The sequence below is a fragment of the Eptesicus fuscus genome, chromosome 10, assembly GCF_027574615.1.
Source record: "Eptesicus fuscus isolate TK198812 chromosome 10, DD_ASM_mEF_20220401, whole genome shotgun sequence".
In the NCBI taxonomy this organism is placed as follows: domain Eukaryota; kingdom Metazoa; phylum Chordata; class Mammalia; order Chiroptera; family Vespertilionidae; genus Eptesicus; species Eptesicus fuscus.
The window spans coordinates 95,451,785-95,468,466 of record NC_072482.1 but is presented as its reverse complement, the minus strand read 5'-3'; the positions used below and the strand labels follow the sequence as shown (position 1 = coordinate 95,468,466).

The following is a 16,682-nucleotide window of genomic DNA, read 5'->3' as shown; positions in this document are numbered from 1 at the left end:
ATGTTATCTTAGAGGCAAAAAAGGCAAATGGGCTCAGGAAAGATCTAAGTTGATCTTTGTCAGGGAAAATATTGGCCTAGGACATGACTGCCCACTATAACCTGTTTGTAGTTAAATATTTAATTTTCAAACCATCTTTTGTGGTTATTTCAGGTCTCTGAGTTTTCAAGACTGCCACACAGGCCTCCCCTGAGCTTGTCAGGTTAGCGGGTGGCTTCTTTCGTTCACAAGAACCAGGACAAAACTAGTAAGATGGACCACCATGGGTCGGGGCTGTCTGTCACCACTCGAGCCAATTCAGCAGAGACGGGGTGAATCATATGAGCGTTTATTCCAATCCTCGGGCAGCACGGGAGAGCAGCAGGTCACCCAGAGAATCTGCTCTACTCCCCCTGCCCCACTGAGTCAGCTACTTATATTGAGTAGAAGGACCAAGATTGCCTGGGGAAGCAGGCAATGCGGGCTGGAATGGGACTCCATTGTTTGGGCAACAAGGTGTTAATCTTTCCATGATAATAGACAGTTCTTGAATGAGAATGGACCGCATTCCAAGGTTGACTCCCAGGTCCCGTGGGCGTTGTGGGGGCGGGGGGAACAACTCCCAGCCAGGTTAGAATGTGCTTTCTCTAAACCAGAACAAGGCAATCTCGGTTAACAGAGCATCATTAGCATTTCCCATAAATATAGCTAGTCCCCAGTGTTCTAATTTTGCCCCTAACAAAACCATTTTAGTAATCAATCAGATAATGTTACCCTGAGACAGTCCTGCTTCTAATATAGAGCAAAACCAGAGACTAATTCTGTGACATTCTCCTGATTCTTACCATTTCCGAGATGCTCAGCAAGAGACAAGATCACGATGAAAGGATAGAGGAGGTTACGTAGAAACCTCTACTGCTCCTTGGAATGGGAAGAGTCAGAGTGACTCGGTGTATTTTATCTGCAGAGAAAACCAGGAGCGCCCTCTCTCTGGCCAGGGCAAGGGTTGCTCCACCTCCAGGCGTGGGCTTTGAACACCACTTTGCTTGGGAGAAATGGCTGATTCTAGGTCTAGGGGACAAGAAGGTGTTCGTGTGAGATCCGAACCCTTGCGATACCAGACAGCAAGGGAACTCCAGCAAGGAGACCCCAGGAGCTCGTGCTCAGAAGGGCCACTGGCTAGCGGTGAGCATCAATGAGGATAATCACTGGGATGGACTGAGCCCGTCAGTACGTTTACATCCATGATTCTCAATGGTGGCTTTTAAAGTGCACTTGTTTTCATTGCTAGACACAAGTCTTTTAAAAGTCCTTTTTTAAATGGAAGACCAGTGGAAGAACAGTTTCCTTCTCGTCCGATCACTATAAACTGGCACCTGGTGCTCACTGCACGCGGGCGGGGAACGGCGCTCAGGAGGAAAGGGGGGGAAGTTCCTTGCTGGCTCCCGCACTCACCGGAGCATCACCGCCCGCCGTCTCTTGTCACGAAATCGCACTGTGGGCAGTCACCACGCACAGCACTCCTTAGCCATTACGTTTAAAAACACCCTCACACGGCTCCCCAATATTGCCACTTCGACATACAAAGTACCCTATCCAAAGCTCCGCGGGCTTACAAAACATCTGCTTGTTGGAAGTTATTTCCAGAAGAAGCAAGTAATATGCATTCTGGATTTTTAGTAGCAAAAAAAAAAAAAAAAAGGAATAAAATTTCAGTTGCTTTAAACAGTGTTTCTCTAAACTTATCTAAGCAAGAGCTCCTTAATGTTGAAATCATTTTTAAAATTAAAATCTGATAACATCATTGACTATTAAATTGGGAAATCTTTCATCTGAGAATTCCTGACGAATCATTGCTGCTTTCCTAAGGAAGACACTGTGTGCTGTTAAAGCTGCAGGTGAAGCTCAGAGCCTCGCAGGCCTGGGGACGGGCTGGGGCACGATGGGGAGTGCGACCACAGGCCAGCGGGGGTGGGGGGGCATTTTGTCTGATGAGAGGGGGGTTGACATTTGGAACTAAAATGAATGACCCCCTTTGGGGACACTGGAGATAGCAGCGTGATTTAAGGCGTACAGAACTGGGCAGGGGCTGATCCGGATGCTTATGAACCGAAAGGCTCCGTTAGCTGTCTCCTGGGTCATGAATCGGGGGGGAGAGCCATGTGGGTGTCTGAAAGGGCAATGGGCTCAGAGACGGAAAACATGGGCCACAGAGCCTGGTTACGTGTCCCTGTGGGTGAATTACCAACCCCCCCCCCCCCCCGCCCCCCGCCGCAATGCTCCCTCCGCTCGGACTCAGCTGCCGCGGTGGGCCCGCCCTTCCCAGGTCATCGGTCGTCCGGCCGCCCTGGGGAGCGTGTGTGGGAGCAGGTCCCAGCCCTGGCCGGTGAGCTCAGTGGTTAGAAGGCCAGCCTGTGGCCTGCTCTGGGTCCCCGTTCCCCTGCAGCTCTTCTCCGAGCATCGGGAACATCTGGATTTGATGGCCAGTCCCGGGTTTTGGGTGTCTTCCATCTGTGCCTGTTAGCAGCCCCAAGGATTTGCTAGTTCTTGTGTCATATTTTAGTTCACAGGAAGCCGGGAAGTTTCCAGAATAGTTGTCACTCTAGAGCGTCTGCGTATCCCACCTTCTTTGCTCGTTTTCCAAAGGAGACGGTGTGAAGGGAGCAGCACTAGGACCCGGCGGCTGCGTTGATGGACGACAGAGGGACGGGTCCTCGGGGATTTTCAGATCCCCTAAGTGAGGGTGACACTGAGTCTTCACGGCGCCACGGGGCCTGCACTCTGTATGCTGCCTTCCATCTGCAAAGCTGGTCTCTATTACCTACTAGAGGCCCGGTGCATGGATTCATGCACCGGTGGGGTCCCTCGGCCTGGCCTGCGGGGATCGGGCCAAAACCGGCTCTCCGACATCCCCCAAGGGGTCCCAGATTGCAAGAGGGCAGTTCTCGGGTGACGAACCCCAGAATTGGGCTCCCTCCTCTCTGGTTCTGGGTGCGTCACCCCAGAACCATAGCTGCCAAGTCACCACAGCTCGGCAGCTCCTGCGTTGAGCGTCTGCCCCCTGGTGGTCAGTGTGTATCATAGCCACTGGTTGGCCGGTCGAAAGGTTGGCCGGTTGCTTAGGCTTTTATATAGATAGAAGGTGACATGTAGAAAATGAAGCTTAGAGAAAAAAGTAATTTGCCCAAGACCGTACAGGTAGTAAATTACATTTCTTTGGCTTTCAATTCCACATTCTCTCTTCCACAGCCCTCTGGCTCCCCATGGAGCACTGAGGTAGTGAGCCTAGGACCGTCTCTATTTGTCCATTCACTTATTCTCCTTTCCCCTCAGTCACTCACCTTGCCAACTCATAGTCTGTGACATACTCTGCCTCTCCGAGGCTCACAGCGCTGAGGCGCGTGGTGACTGAAGAGAGTGTGACCCCGCCGCTGCTCTCAGGACGTCCTCGGTGGCGTGGGAGCATCAGAAGCCCAGGCTCTGACTGGGCGGAGGCCCGGCAGGCGGAGGGGTGGGACCCCACGAGAGAGGCTCCCCTTTTATCTGGAGACTCTCAGGCGCCCTCAGCCTGAGCAGAGCGAGGAACCCTATCTGACGGAACTCCCGAGCCCCTCGAAGAGAACCCAGCTGTGAGGATGCGCTTTCCCAGCTGTGTCTCCAGAGGCTGTTGCCCGGCCCGCGTGGGCGCCCCCTGGCGTGGACTGAGAGCCTGATCCGGCTGTTGGGGTGACTTGGGCTGAAGGCCGTCCGGTTACAGCGCTGCTGAACGCTGACGAGACGAGAAACCATGATGGCATGTCTGTGAGTCCAGGTGGAGTGGGAACCGGAGTGCTGTCCGCTGTCACCGCCGAGCCAACAGCCGCAGCGTCTCAGAGCCTGCGCCCGTCTACAGGCGGCTCCCAGTGGGTGTGGGCACAGCTGCACGCGGCCACCGCCTCCGGGCGCAGGGCTGTCCTGTGTGCGGGGCTGGGTCCGGGCTGGAGGCGGAGACCAGCTGAGCTGCTCTTTTTTTAAATGGTTTTTTTAATTGATTGAGAGAGAGGCAGGGATTTTTATTTTATTATTATTATTTTTATATTTCTTTATTGATTTCAGAGAGGAAGGGAGAGGGAGAGAGAGATAGAAACATCAATGATGAGAGAGAATCATTGACAGGCTGCCTCCTGCACGCCCCCCACTGGGGATCGAGCCTGCAACCCAGGCCTGTGCCCTTGACCAGAATGGAACCTGGGACCCTTCAGTCCGCAGGCCGACACTCTAGCCACTGAGCCAAACTGGCCAGGGCAGAGAGAGAGGCAGGGATTTTTAGAGGGAGAGGGAGAGGGAGAGAAACATAAATGATGAGAGAGGAACATCATCCTGCATGCCCCCTGCCCTGACCAGGACCTCCTGGTTTATGGGCCGCGCCGGACGCCTTGGGGTGGCGGGCAGTGGTGCCAGTACACGTGAGGCCCGGGTCAGTCACATCTGCTGCCCACCCGAGGGAGGAGGGCAGAGGAACGCCCCCTGCGGGAGCCCTGTGGGCCGCACGCACAGGAGGGAGAGGAAGGGGCCGGAGCCGCTGGTCGGGAAGGGCGGAGGCGGAAACACGTGAGGACGCTGTGCGGCCGGTGATGCGGGGCATTTGCGAAGGTTCTGCAGCGCCACGTGTTCTGTGCTCTGTGCTCGTGGGCGGTCAGGAGCGATGGGGAGGTGGGCGACTCCAAGGCTCTTGCACACGGGGCGGTGGGAGGGGCGGTGGGAGGGGCGCCCATCAGAATGGGTCACTGGGGCTCCTGGCTGCGCGGGCAGCAGGGAGGAGGCCACGTCAGGAACAGGTGGGCCATCGGAGGGGGGGGGGCGCTGTGACAGAGTGGGGTGTCAGGTGGGGGCTGAGGGCCCTGTGGGCCATCGGAGGGGGGGTTCTGTGACAGAGTGGGGCGTCAGGTGGGGGCTGTGGGCCCTGCTGAAGGACCTATAACCAGTGCCCAGGCTGCCAGGCCAGGAGAGCCGCTGGCCCACACGTCAGGGGAGGGCGGAGGGAGACACCCCTGAGGGGCAGCGGCTGAGCTGAGCCGGCTGGATGGGGCTCCAGCAGGCACACCTGCCCTGTCCCTGGGGACTGCGGCCCTCCCTCCGCCCCTCCCTCCGCCCCAGGGGCTGTCCCACCCAGGCGGTTCCCAGTCTGGAGAACAGAACCCCTAACCTCTAACTCCTGCCTCTGCCCAGGGCTCCTGCTCGTCCGCAGCCCAAGACGCCTCCCCGTAAGTCCCCTTAGTCCGCCCCCCCCCCCACCCCCTGTCTGCCCCCCGCCCCCCCATTCAGCCCGACTGGCGGCCTCATGCTCCAGCCTCGGGGCCTGGGCTCCCTTCGCAGCATCGGGGCCACCTGGAGGTGGAGGAAAGGGCCTGGGAGGGCGGCACCCTGGGGACGTCCTGGGTGGGCCACCCACCTGGGTGTGGGAGGGTGGGCCTTGCGCCGGTTTGTTGTGGGCGGCGGCACCGGGTGTCTGACCCCTGGGGTCCGCGCGAACCTGGGCCCCGGCCGGAAAGGAGTCAGAGCCGGGCCCACACTGGGAGGCCGTCACTGGGAAACAGCGGCAGCGGTTCCTGGAAGGAACGGGCGGAGGAAGGCGTGTGCCGTGGAGTAAGGTCCTGGGGCTTGGGAGGCGGGAGCCAATGGCGATGTGCCTGGGCAGGGGCGGGGAGCCACTGGGTCCTCCATCCTAAGGGTCTAAGGGGGAGAGTTAGGGAGGTCCCCGGGGAAGATCTCAGTAGCATATGCAGCAGCTTCCCAGGGGGGCCCTCTCAGGGTTGGGGTCCCCACTGATTGGCGGCACCGGGGCAGGGGGTCATGAGCTCCTGCAGCTGGTCCTGGCGTCAGCAGTCAGCGGTGGGGTTACTCAGCAGTGGGGTTACTGGGCTGGTTTGGCTCTGACTCCTTTCCGGCCGGGGCCCAGGTTCGCGCGGACCCCAGGGGTCAGACACCCGGTGCCGCCGCCCACAACAAACCAGCGCAAGGCCCACCCTCCCACACCCAGGTGGGTGGCCCACCCAGGACGTCCCCAGGGTGCCGCCTGAAATACCACTGAGGCCTGGATGTTATCTCCCGGGAGGGAAGGTCAGGGTCCAAACCTCCAGACCAGCGGTTTGCCAGGGAGGAAGGTCAGCCAGGGAGCCAGGTCGTCCCTTTTGCTAAGGTAAAAACCACTGAAACCTGTAGAGAATCGTTGTGAGTTTATTTGAGCCAAACTGCCGACATATGCCTGTTGGGAAGCAGAACCTCACGGAATTGAGACAATGCTCCGGAGAATGGCGGGTTACACCTGTGTTTATACATTGCCATCAAAGGAGGGACTTGGGTGGGTTACCTGAAATCCATTGGTGATGGATTAAGGAGGTGGGATAAAGCAAAGCAGGGAACCCCTGGGACTGGATAAAAAGTAAAATGATGGACACATACTTAGGTGGGTGCAGGGCAGGAACAATTAACATGATAACAATGAAGGAATTTGTGGAATCTGTCCTGGGGCCTGCACATTAGGTTGTGCCCCAGGGGGTCCAGAAAAGGGAAGTTACAAGTTACCCAGACATTTCAGGGGTGTGTTATCATAGATGCAAAAAGACAGATAGGCTCCGTTAAGGTAAAGGTTGACCTTGTCAGTGAAGATACCGGCCTAGGACAGTGGTCGGCAAACTGCGGCTCTCGAGCCACTTGCATCTCTCGAGTCACGGTTTGCTGCTCTGTTGACTAATGAGTTGGCCGACCACTGCCTTAGGGAAAAACACTTAAAAAACATTTTAATAATGTACTAATGTCTTTAACCTGAAGTCAAAACTTCTGGGTAAGGGCAATGTCAACAGAGCGGCAAACTGCCGACCACCGGCCTAGGATGTATCTGCCCACCGTACGGCTTTTAGTTAAAGTTCCATTTCAGACCGTCCTTTGTGGTGACTTTCCGTCTCTGAGTTTGCAGGACCGCCACGCAGGCCTCCCCTGAGCTGTCAGGTCAGCATGTGGCCCCTTTGTCCACACTTTCCTGCAGAGTCCCTCTCAGGATTCCAATATTTTCACCAGGAAGAGCTCTTGAAACTTTGAAGGGCCCACCATTACCTCACGATTTGCCTGATGAGATGATCAATTCTTTCATCAAGTTGCGTAACCTAATCTAGGCAGCCTCTCCCACCCTCAGCAGGAGGGTAAAGAAGCAGGCCATTGGTGGGTGGTTTTAGGCCTGTACCCACCGCCCCAGGGAGCAGACAGCCTGGAGGGGACGGTGCCCATGGGTTTGTGACCGAGGCCTTGAGCCTGGGCGGGAAAGGATCAAAGGAAGAGGCAGGTCCCCACCTGAGCTCCTGGGACCAGAGCAGACTTCCTGCTGTGAATCCAGACCCCGGAGCTGGCTCCTGGGCCAGGCCCTGCCCCGCGGGCAGCACGTAGGGGTTCCTGTCGGGGTGGGCACTCCCTCACCGCCAGCCTTCCTCCCTGCGCTCCGTAACTCCTCAGGCGGCATCCACCTTGTCTTTCCGCCCCGTCCAAGACTCGCATGTTCCTAAGTTCCCTTAACACACTTTGGTTTTTTTTTTAACTGATTTCAGAGAGGAAGGGAGAGAGGGAGAGAGAGAGAAACATCAGTGAATCATTGATGTTTCTGTCTCTCCCTCTCTATCTAAAAATCAACAACATAAATGAATGAATGAATGAATGAATGAAGTTTCTGAAGTCACCAGTTTTAAGCAGCATCGCCTCTCACTGTCCTGAGTAGGCCATGTGTGCGGGGCCCCTCTTTGTCCACTACAGTTTATGTCCCTTTGAACAGTAATTTGGTTTTTTGTGGTTGTGCTTCATTCACCCCCCACCCCCCATTTCCCTGTCAGGCACACATGTGAGCGCGGTGCCCCTGGCAGGGGACCGGTGCCACCTTACCCCTCACACGCCTGTCCCACGTCCCCTCCTCATGTCCCATGACTGCAAGCCGACATCCACAGAAGCAGAGTTTAGGCTCGCACCTGTCCTGGAACTCCAGGTGACTTCACCCTCACCAGCATGTGAACGCTAGACTAGCGTCTGTGTGTTTCTCTCTGTTCCCGCAGAGCTGCGACCTGGGCCAGCAGAGCATCGTCCACGTCGTGCTGAGACCCGGGAGAGAAGGCCCCACGATGGCCACCGGCGGGGACCATCCCCAGGGCACTGCAGGGGCCTTCGTGAGGGAGCCCGAGAGCTTGACCCGCGTGGACTTCAGCAGCTCCGTGCTCCCCACCGACTCCGCGGGCCTGGCCGTCATTCTGCACGACGACAGAGAGGGCGCTGCGCAGACAGCGGGCAGACCAGGTAATTACATGACTGTTTAGGGTCAGCAAAGCGTGTTGGGTGGCCGAGTCTCCACAGAGAAGGGGTCTCCATGCCTCCGTGTGGTTCACGATGGGGTCTATGTCGCAGGAGGTGACGTCGCCAGGAGGGGAGTGTTTGACGTGAAGTTGAGGCGGTGCATTTAGTAGGTACCCCAGCAAAGGCGTTCCCGTTGGGAATGAACATAGGATGGGGAAGGTGTCCTGCCATGAAGATAGTAATCTTTTTCCCTGAAGAGCTAGGGGTCTAGGGTCACATGGGACCTTGCGCTGGGTCAAAAGATATGATTAAGGTACATGTATCTCTCTCTCGACTTTTGTCTTTCTTTTCTTCTATTTCTTATTCAATCAAAATACTTTTGGTTGATGATGTTTCTGATGATGTAGATGAACCGTGTCCAGTTTGGCCAAGGGTGAACCTGAGGGGGGGCGGTGAAGGATTAAAGAAAACGGACAAGAGGATAGAGCTGGACCAGGTGGACCACTGTGCCTGGATGAGGAAACAGTGCCACACCTGCCAGCCGTGTCTTTATTTTATAGTCAGATCCCAGGAGGCAAAGCAAGGGCGTGGTCAAGATGTTTACAATGTTCTCACGGGTTTCGAATCTACTCAAGTACAGGCACCTGAACTCTTATCAAGCCCACATCACTCAGCCTCCTGGGACCACAGGTTCAGACCATACGTTCAAGCTTACAACCATAGCCTTTGGCTGTAATTGTGCTGGGAGGGCTTTGCCTTCCAAGCTGGGACTTGCACGTGGCTTTGCCACGAGAGGACTGTGCCCTCTCATTAATCTAAGGCTGGAACCTGTCCAAACACTGAGCTGCTCTCCACACGTGGAGACATTTTTAAAAGCAGGAGGAGAGCTTCAGAGGTCGTTTTGGCCATTTGCAGGTGCTAAGCCATTACCTCAATGTCAGTCCACCCTCTGCGCGGAGGTCCTTCCCTCTTCACGCTACGACCATTGAGGAGTGCTCTGTTTCGCAAGGATGGGGATCTCTTTGTGTTTGACAACAGCAGTAGGTTTCCTTTCATCTCTTAGTCTCCAGTCCTCATAGTCAGAGTGTAACAGGATTGCTTTTGACTGTGCGGGACAAACAACCCCCACAATACTGATGGCCCCACAGGAGAGACATTCATGTCTCTCCACCTACACTAAGTGCTGACACAGGCAGTTCTGGGCGAGGAGGGCTTTCCCAGTGTCTGAGTTCTGGAGCCAGCAAGGTGCAGACCGAAAGTCACATGAAATGTCTCCTGTTAAATTCGTCACATTTACAAATCACAGGGGAGGCCCGGCTGGCGTGGCGCAGTGGTTGAGCATTGACCCATGAACGAGGAGGTCTCTGTTCGATTCCCAGTCAGGGCACATGCCCTGGTTGCAGGCTCGATCCCCAGTAGGGGGCGTGCAGGAGGCAGCCAATCAATGATTCTCATCATTGATGTTTCTATCTTTCTTTTCCTCTCCCTTCCTCTTTTGAAATCAATTTAAAAAAATCATAGGTGAAATTGCCAAAAAGAACACAAAAAATAAAAAATAAAAAAGGGAAAATGAGTTTCCAGGGACAAGTGAAAAATAGAAACCGCACCGCGGTCTCTCCGTGGAAGAATGGGTGAGCCCAGGGCGTACATGCGTGGGCTGGTGTCCTGTGGTCTCCAGGTGGCTTGGAGGGGAGGGAGGTGTCCTTCACGTGCACTCGGCACCGAGGAGACTGGAAAAGACATTTGAGAAATGGGCAGAACACGTAAGACATGGGGGGAAGTGAAGCAAATCTAACCCTGCAGTACCTGTGCGATCCAGAATGGGAAGGGAATGTGAGCATTGGGCGCACAGTGCGTCTGATGCTTCAGGCAGAACGGCACTCGCGAAAGCTCCCAGAGGGATCTCAGGTGCACGGCATCGATGCCCCAGAGCCAAACCCTACTGCTAGGGCAGTGGTGGGCAAACTCATTAGCCAACAGAGCCAAGTATCAACAGTACCACGATTGAAATTTCTTTGGAGAGCCAAATTTTAAACTTAAACTTCTTCTAACGCCACTTCTTCAAAATAGACTCGCCCAGGCCGTGGTATTTTGTGGAAGAGCCACACTCAAGGGGCCAAAGAGCCGCATGTGGCTCGCGAGCCGCAGTTTGCCGACCACGGTGCAAGGGTGAACGTAACCAGTGCTGTAAGTCAAACATGTTCCTCCTGCGTGGAGGCGACCATATACCATAAGCCACAAGATAAGTTCCCCCCAAACTTGAGGAAATAAAATGGCATTTTGAAACAGAATATGCAACAAATGTGTTTTATGTTAATTAAAGCATAATAAAAAAATGTAAACTAACAGACACAATAGGAAAAGGTAGCTATTGAATAGAACATAATTTTAGCTATTGGAATTTTTAAGAATCCCCAATGGATAAAGTGAAACAACAAATTAGGTGATGCCAAAGAGAGAATTCGTGAACTGGTATATAGAGGTGAGGCAATGGCCCATAATGTGCTATGGGTTGAAGTGTAAAACATAGTTTTAAGAGAATAGGAGTTTAGAATGAGATGGTGATAATATAATTGATCAGAAACCCTTGTATCTGAAACCCTTGTATGAGAATAGAGAACCGAGAGGAGAGACATATACCATAAGCCACAAGATAAGTTCCATTCAGATTTCTCAGAGACTGGCTGGGGAGAGCTTCTCTGATTCAAGAGTGCACAGTTCCAGGCAAGGCCAGTGAGAAAGCCTGCAGTCGGTCGTAGTCAGCACAGGAAGCTTACTTCATAAAGGAAATAAAACACCAAGGAAAGAGAAGATCTGAAAGTCATATAAAGAGATGGGATTAACTGGAATGGGAAAATAATTTGACTCCTACCAGAAATAATAGAAGAAAAATGGTGATGTAATATCAAATACTGCGAAACTCCTGTTAACTTAGAATTCTATACCCAACATACCCAGCAAAAATATGAGGAAAATGAAGGTAATTTTAGACAAACACTGAGGGTACTTACAGTCAATCTGAAAGAACCATTAACGTATTTGTAGAGAGACATCACAGATGGAGAAGAACATCTAAAACTTCGTTCCCAGATGACCTGATTGTCTACATAGAAAATCTGAAAGAATTGACAAAAACACTCCTGGAACTATTAATAGTGCAGGATACAAAGTTAATATATAAAAAGTCAGTTGCTTTCTTATATTATCAGCAATGAACAAGTGGAATTTTAAGTAAAAACAACAATACCATTTGCATTGGCACCCCATAAATGAAAAAATTAAATATAAACCTCATAAAATATTTACAGGATCTATGTGAGGAAAGTCACACAACTCTGATGAAGGAAACCAAAGACCTGAATAAGTGGAGAGATATCCCATGTTCATGGAGAAGACTCAATACTCAATATTGTCAGGATGTCAACTTGATCTAAACTCCAATGAAAATCCCATCAAGTTGTTTTGTGGATGTGGATCAACTGATTCTAAAGTTTATAGGGAGAGGCAGAAGACCCCAGACTACCAACACGCCACTGAAGGAGAAGAACCAAGTCAGGGAGGGAATGGATGCTGCCTGATGTGGTGTCACGCTATCAAGCTACAGTGATCAAGGCAGGTCATGTCAGTGAAAGAACAGGCAAATAGATAAATGGAATGAAATAGAGAGCCAGAAACAGACACACATGATCTGGCCGGCTGATCCCTGAAGAGGATTTGATGGAGAACAGATAGTCTTTTCAACAAATAGTGCAGGAACAACTGAATATTGACAGACCTTATACTCTGCAAAAACAAACAAACAAACAAAAATCAACCTCAAAATGGATCATGTATTTAAATGTGAAACACAAAATTACAAAATTCCTAGAACATAACAGGAGAAAACCTAGATGACCTTGGGTATGGTGATGACTTAGGTTCAACACCATAGGCATGATCCATGAAATAAATAAATAATAAGCTAGACGTCATTAAATTAAACAACTTCTTCCTGTGAAAGACAGTGTCAAGATCATGGGAAGGCAAACCACAAACTGGGAGAAAATATTTGCAGAAGACATCTGATAAAGGCTGTTATCTAAAATATGCAAGGAATTTGTAAAACTCAACAATAAAATGAACAGCCCAATTGTAAAATAGGCAGAAGTTGTTCCCGGACACCTCCCAAAAGAACATATGCAACTGGCAAATGGCATATGAAAAGACTCCGTAGCATATGTCATTAGGGAACTGCAAGTTCAAACAATGAGATGCCATTACACCTATCAGAATGGCCAAAATCCAAGACACTGACAGCACCAAATGACAAGGTTGTAGAGCAGCGGGAACTCTCACTCATCGCCGGTGGCTATGAAACATGGAGCAGCCACTTTGGAGGGCAGTTGAACAGTCTCTTACAAAGTAAACATACTCTCACCATGCAACATAGCAGCCGAGCTCCAAGGGGCTCACTCAGATGAGGGGAAAATGGGCGGCTCCGTAATTATCTGCACACGCATGTCATAGCAGCTTCATCCGTAATTCCCAGACTCGGAAGCAGCCACGATGTCCTTCGTAGGTGAACTGAGAAGCTGTGGTGCATCCAGACAATAACATACTATTCAGAGCTGAACACACATGCGCTAGCAAGTCATGAAAGGACATGGAGGAAAGTCAGGTGCATGTGACTAAGTGAAGGAAGCCTATTTGAGGAGACTGCCTACCATGTGACTCCCACTATGTGACGTTCCAAGAACGAAAACTATGGAGATGTAAAAGAAATCAGTGGTTGCCAGGGGCTGCGGGGAGGGGGGGAGGGGAGGAGCAGTCAGGGCAAAGAGGTGTTTTTAGGACAGATGCATGCCATCACACCTTTGTCCAAACCCACAGACTAGACCACACCAAGAGTGAGCCCTGATGTAAACGTGGACATGAGTGGCAGCGGTGTCCGTGCGGGCTGTGGTTGTACACGCAGGCAGTGTGCCGCCTGTACTACGCCTGGGGCCGGGCGTGTCGATAATGGAGAAGGTGGTGTACGTGTTGGCGAAGAGGGTCTGTGGAACCCCCTGTACCTTTAGCTCAGTTTTGCTGTGAACCTAAAACCGCTCTCATCAAGGCTGTTACAGAGTAAATGAAATTGCTTTTAAGGCTTGCGCTCTGAATACACATTATAGATACAGCATGATTATTAGAGAGTGTGTTCTCATCAGCGGTTTTTGCCGGTGGTCGAATGTAGTACAAGATGAGAATTATTCTAGGATTATAAATTAGTTAACACCCGCCAAACACCAATCAGCCATGGAGGCCCGCTAAGGAAATAGAATGATAAACTTCAGACTCAGTCTCACGTGTCCACATCTCACTGTGCATCATCCATGCTAGTGACCTCGCCAGAGGGTGTGAACTTCCTGGTGCCTCGGACGGGTTTAAGGAGCGCCTCCTGGGTAAACCTTCCCCCAAACGACGAGACTTGGGCAGTCACGCCAGAGCAACTTAAATTTGCTATCACATCAAATTACTCAAAACACTTTAGGATCCTGCCAAGAACTTGGTTTTTCTCCAACAAAGACGTCTTTGCTATAACATGCCCTTTCAGTACAAGTGAGGATGTAGAGGAAGATTTGGCACAGTTGTGGGGATTTTGCCGGCCTGACATATTTTGGGGTGAGTTCTTTTTTTCTTTTTTAAATTTATTTTTATTAATTTCAGAGAAGAAGGGAGAGGGAGAGAGAGAGAGAAGCATTAATGATGAGAGAGAATCATTGATCAGCTGCCTCCTGCACGCCCCACACTGAGGATTGAGCCCACAACCCAGGCATGTGCCCTGACCAGGAATCGAACCATGACCTCCTGGTTCATAGGTTGATGCTCACCCCCTGAGCCACGCCGGCTGGGCTTGGGGTGAGTTCTTGAGGGAGGGGAAACAGTCCTATATTCCATTCCCAGATGGTAGGTTGGTGGGTGGGTGGGTGGGTGGGTGGGTGGGTGGATGGGTGGATGGATGGATGGATGGATGGATAGATAGGTGGATGAAGAGAAGCTAGGCTAGATACAAAACAGTGAAGTTCTTACAGGAGATAAACCGTGCATTCGGGCCATCTGCCCAGGTGAACAGAAACTCCTGGCATCTCCACCGGAAGTAAATGAACGCCTGCCCTACCAGTTGTAACAGGTCGCCACGGCACCGAAGAACAACCGTGCTCTTTGGCCTAATTCCAAGTTTCAGCTGTTTCTCTGTTTTGAGAGTGAAGCTGCGGTAGTCCTATTTAATGTGTGACCTGTTACAGAAAATCTTATTTTTCTCCTGCCAACCATTATTCTAAGTCCATTGTAGAGATACAATTATTTTTTTCACTCTCAATAAAATAATTGATTTTTTTACTAACACTCAATAGGTTATGAAACTTTTACACTTACCTTACTTGATTTTCACGGGGAACATACTTATTATCTTTGTTTATACAGAAGCCGACAGGAAAGACTGAACTTCCCCCTCAGGGCCCCACAGCTAACAGGGGTTGAGGCTCAGGTTTGAACCAAGGTCTTTGGTTCCATTTTTCATCCTTTTAAATCGGATCTAAGTGTTCGTGGGAAATTGCTTTGCTTTTGCCTGGTGTGTAGCATCAGCACGAACCCTGTGCACTCTGATGTGAGAACAGCCCCCTTCCTCAAAGGCCTTCAGCAAATACCTCCATTTTTGTAGGAGAGCTGAGTAACAATTTCCCAAATGAAAGGGTGTCTGCTCTCCACAGCGTGACATCTGATGTGAAAAAAATATTCCAGCTGACAAGAAATACATAACAGCCATAGAAAAACCACTCAGTGCATTTGGAGTTAGTCAGTGAGAGACGACGATTTCACTGTGGCAAGAAGTTATATAATCCTTTTATTTTTTGCAAGCCCCGCTCTGTGAACTGGGCTCCCACGCTGCTCTAGCCATGTTTGTAGAGCTTTTCCCCGTTAGTCCCAGGTCACGACAACACTGGAGTGCCTCTAGCTCTGTGCCCTCACACAGAACCGTCCGGCCACATCCGTGTCCTGCTCATCACCTCCTTGGGGATCAAAATGTGATCAGTGGGCCCTTCCAAACAGCTTCCCGAGTTAAAGAACATTCCCATCTTAGCATGTGAGGCTCCAGGGCCACTCGGCAAGGCAGCAGACAAAGCAGAACGCCCGCCCCTCCGCACAGACACGGCCGCCCGCAGTGCAGCCTGCTCCCCCGGCTGCGCTAGAAAATCTAGAAATGGCTGCCCCCTGCACACCAGGCAGGTGTCTCCAAGGAGCAGCTGCTCCTCCGTGCTGCTTGGATTTACAGTAATTGGTCCGAAGGGAGCTATCCGGCTGTAATGTGTTTTCACTCTGCTGTTTGGCAGTTGTTGCCCGTAACTACAAGTTATTGATGGATTAATGATACGATATATTCATGAATTATGTTCACAGTCCTTGGTGATTGGAGGGAATCAGTAATTCTTGGGAAGATGGAAATAAAACATTCCTCTCGGGAATAATATCTAGTTTGCACTGAATAATTAGCTTATCATTCTTCTCTTTCCTGAGAACTGTAATGCAGGATGTGGGACCAGTCAAAACGCACGCACCCTCCTTAGTTACCCAGTGAGGTTACAAGAAGAGGCCTATTCATGGTGCGCACACCATAGACCTTTAGCTAATGCCATGTTGAAAGGATCTGAGGATGGCAGGTGAAGAGGAGAGAGAATTCAGACAGCCCACCTAACTGTGCCATAGAGACCTACTGAATATGAACCTGGTCCACTGACATTTCCATTCGATGAGTGAATCAAAATTTCAACGAAGCGATTTCAAGTAATCACCTCTATTCCCGAAGCCAATTTTGATGCCCCATTCTCATAGCACTTGTTTCTTTTTCCCCCTAGTGTTTACCTTGGAATAATTCTCCCAGTTCCTCCCGTTAACCCAGAAGGCATCCTACCGAGTTGCCCTTGACAAGGCCTTGACTGTACTTGCATGGCGTCCATTAACCCTTGGGAACTGGCTGCCAACAACGCCTAGGTCCTCAGTGTAACACTCTGTACCCTCCTGACCTTCCAGCCTCGGCAGCATGTGATGCTGTCTGACACTAGCATGATGGAGCCTCTTCCATGAAATGACGAGGCGAGCCCATCTCAGAGAGCAGCCCCCGCGGGGAATGACTGCAGCCCCCGCGGGAGGACCCGCTGGCATCCAGGCCTGAGCTCTGAGCAGCAAGCCGCCCGTCCTGCTGTCCTGCTGTCCTGCTGTCCTGCGGGTCGCAGCAGGCGCCGGAGGAGAAGTGCTTTTCCTAATGCGCCAGCGGCACTGGCACTCGCTGCCCTGCCTGACGGGTCTGCCTTTCATGCATGCGTCTAATTGCTCCCCTGTTTTTAAGGCTCTTGTGTAAATCGGAGTCATTGCGGTTC

The 16,682-nt window shown here is 51.6% G+C and overlaps 1 protein-coding gene across 3 annotated transcripts in view; it reads left to right on the top strand.

The window, feature by feature from the left end:
* PRKN (parkin RBR E3 ubiquitin protein ligase) overlaps positions 1-16,682 on the top strand; it is a 534,126-nt gene that overhangs the window by 229,301 nt on the left and 288,143 nt on the right. For all 3 annotated transcript variants that reach the window (XM_054722613.1, XM_054722614.1, XM_028132921.2), the window contains exon 3: positions 8,052-8,289. In XM_054722613.1, the coding sequence (XP_054578588.1) occupies positions 8,052-8,289 (238 nt within the window). The remainder of the gene's footprint in view (positions 1-8,051; positions 8,290-16,682) is intronic.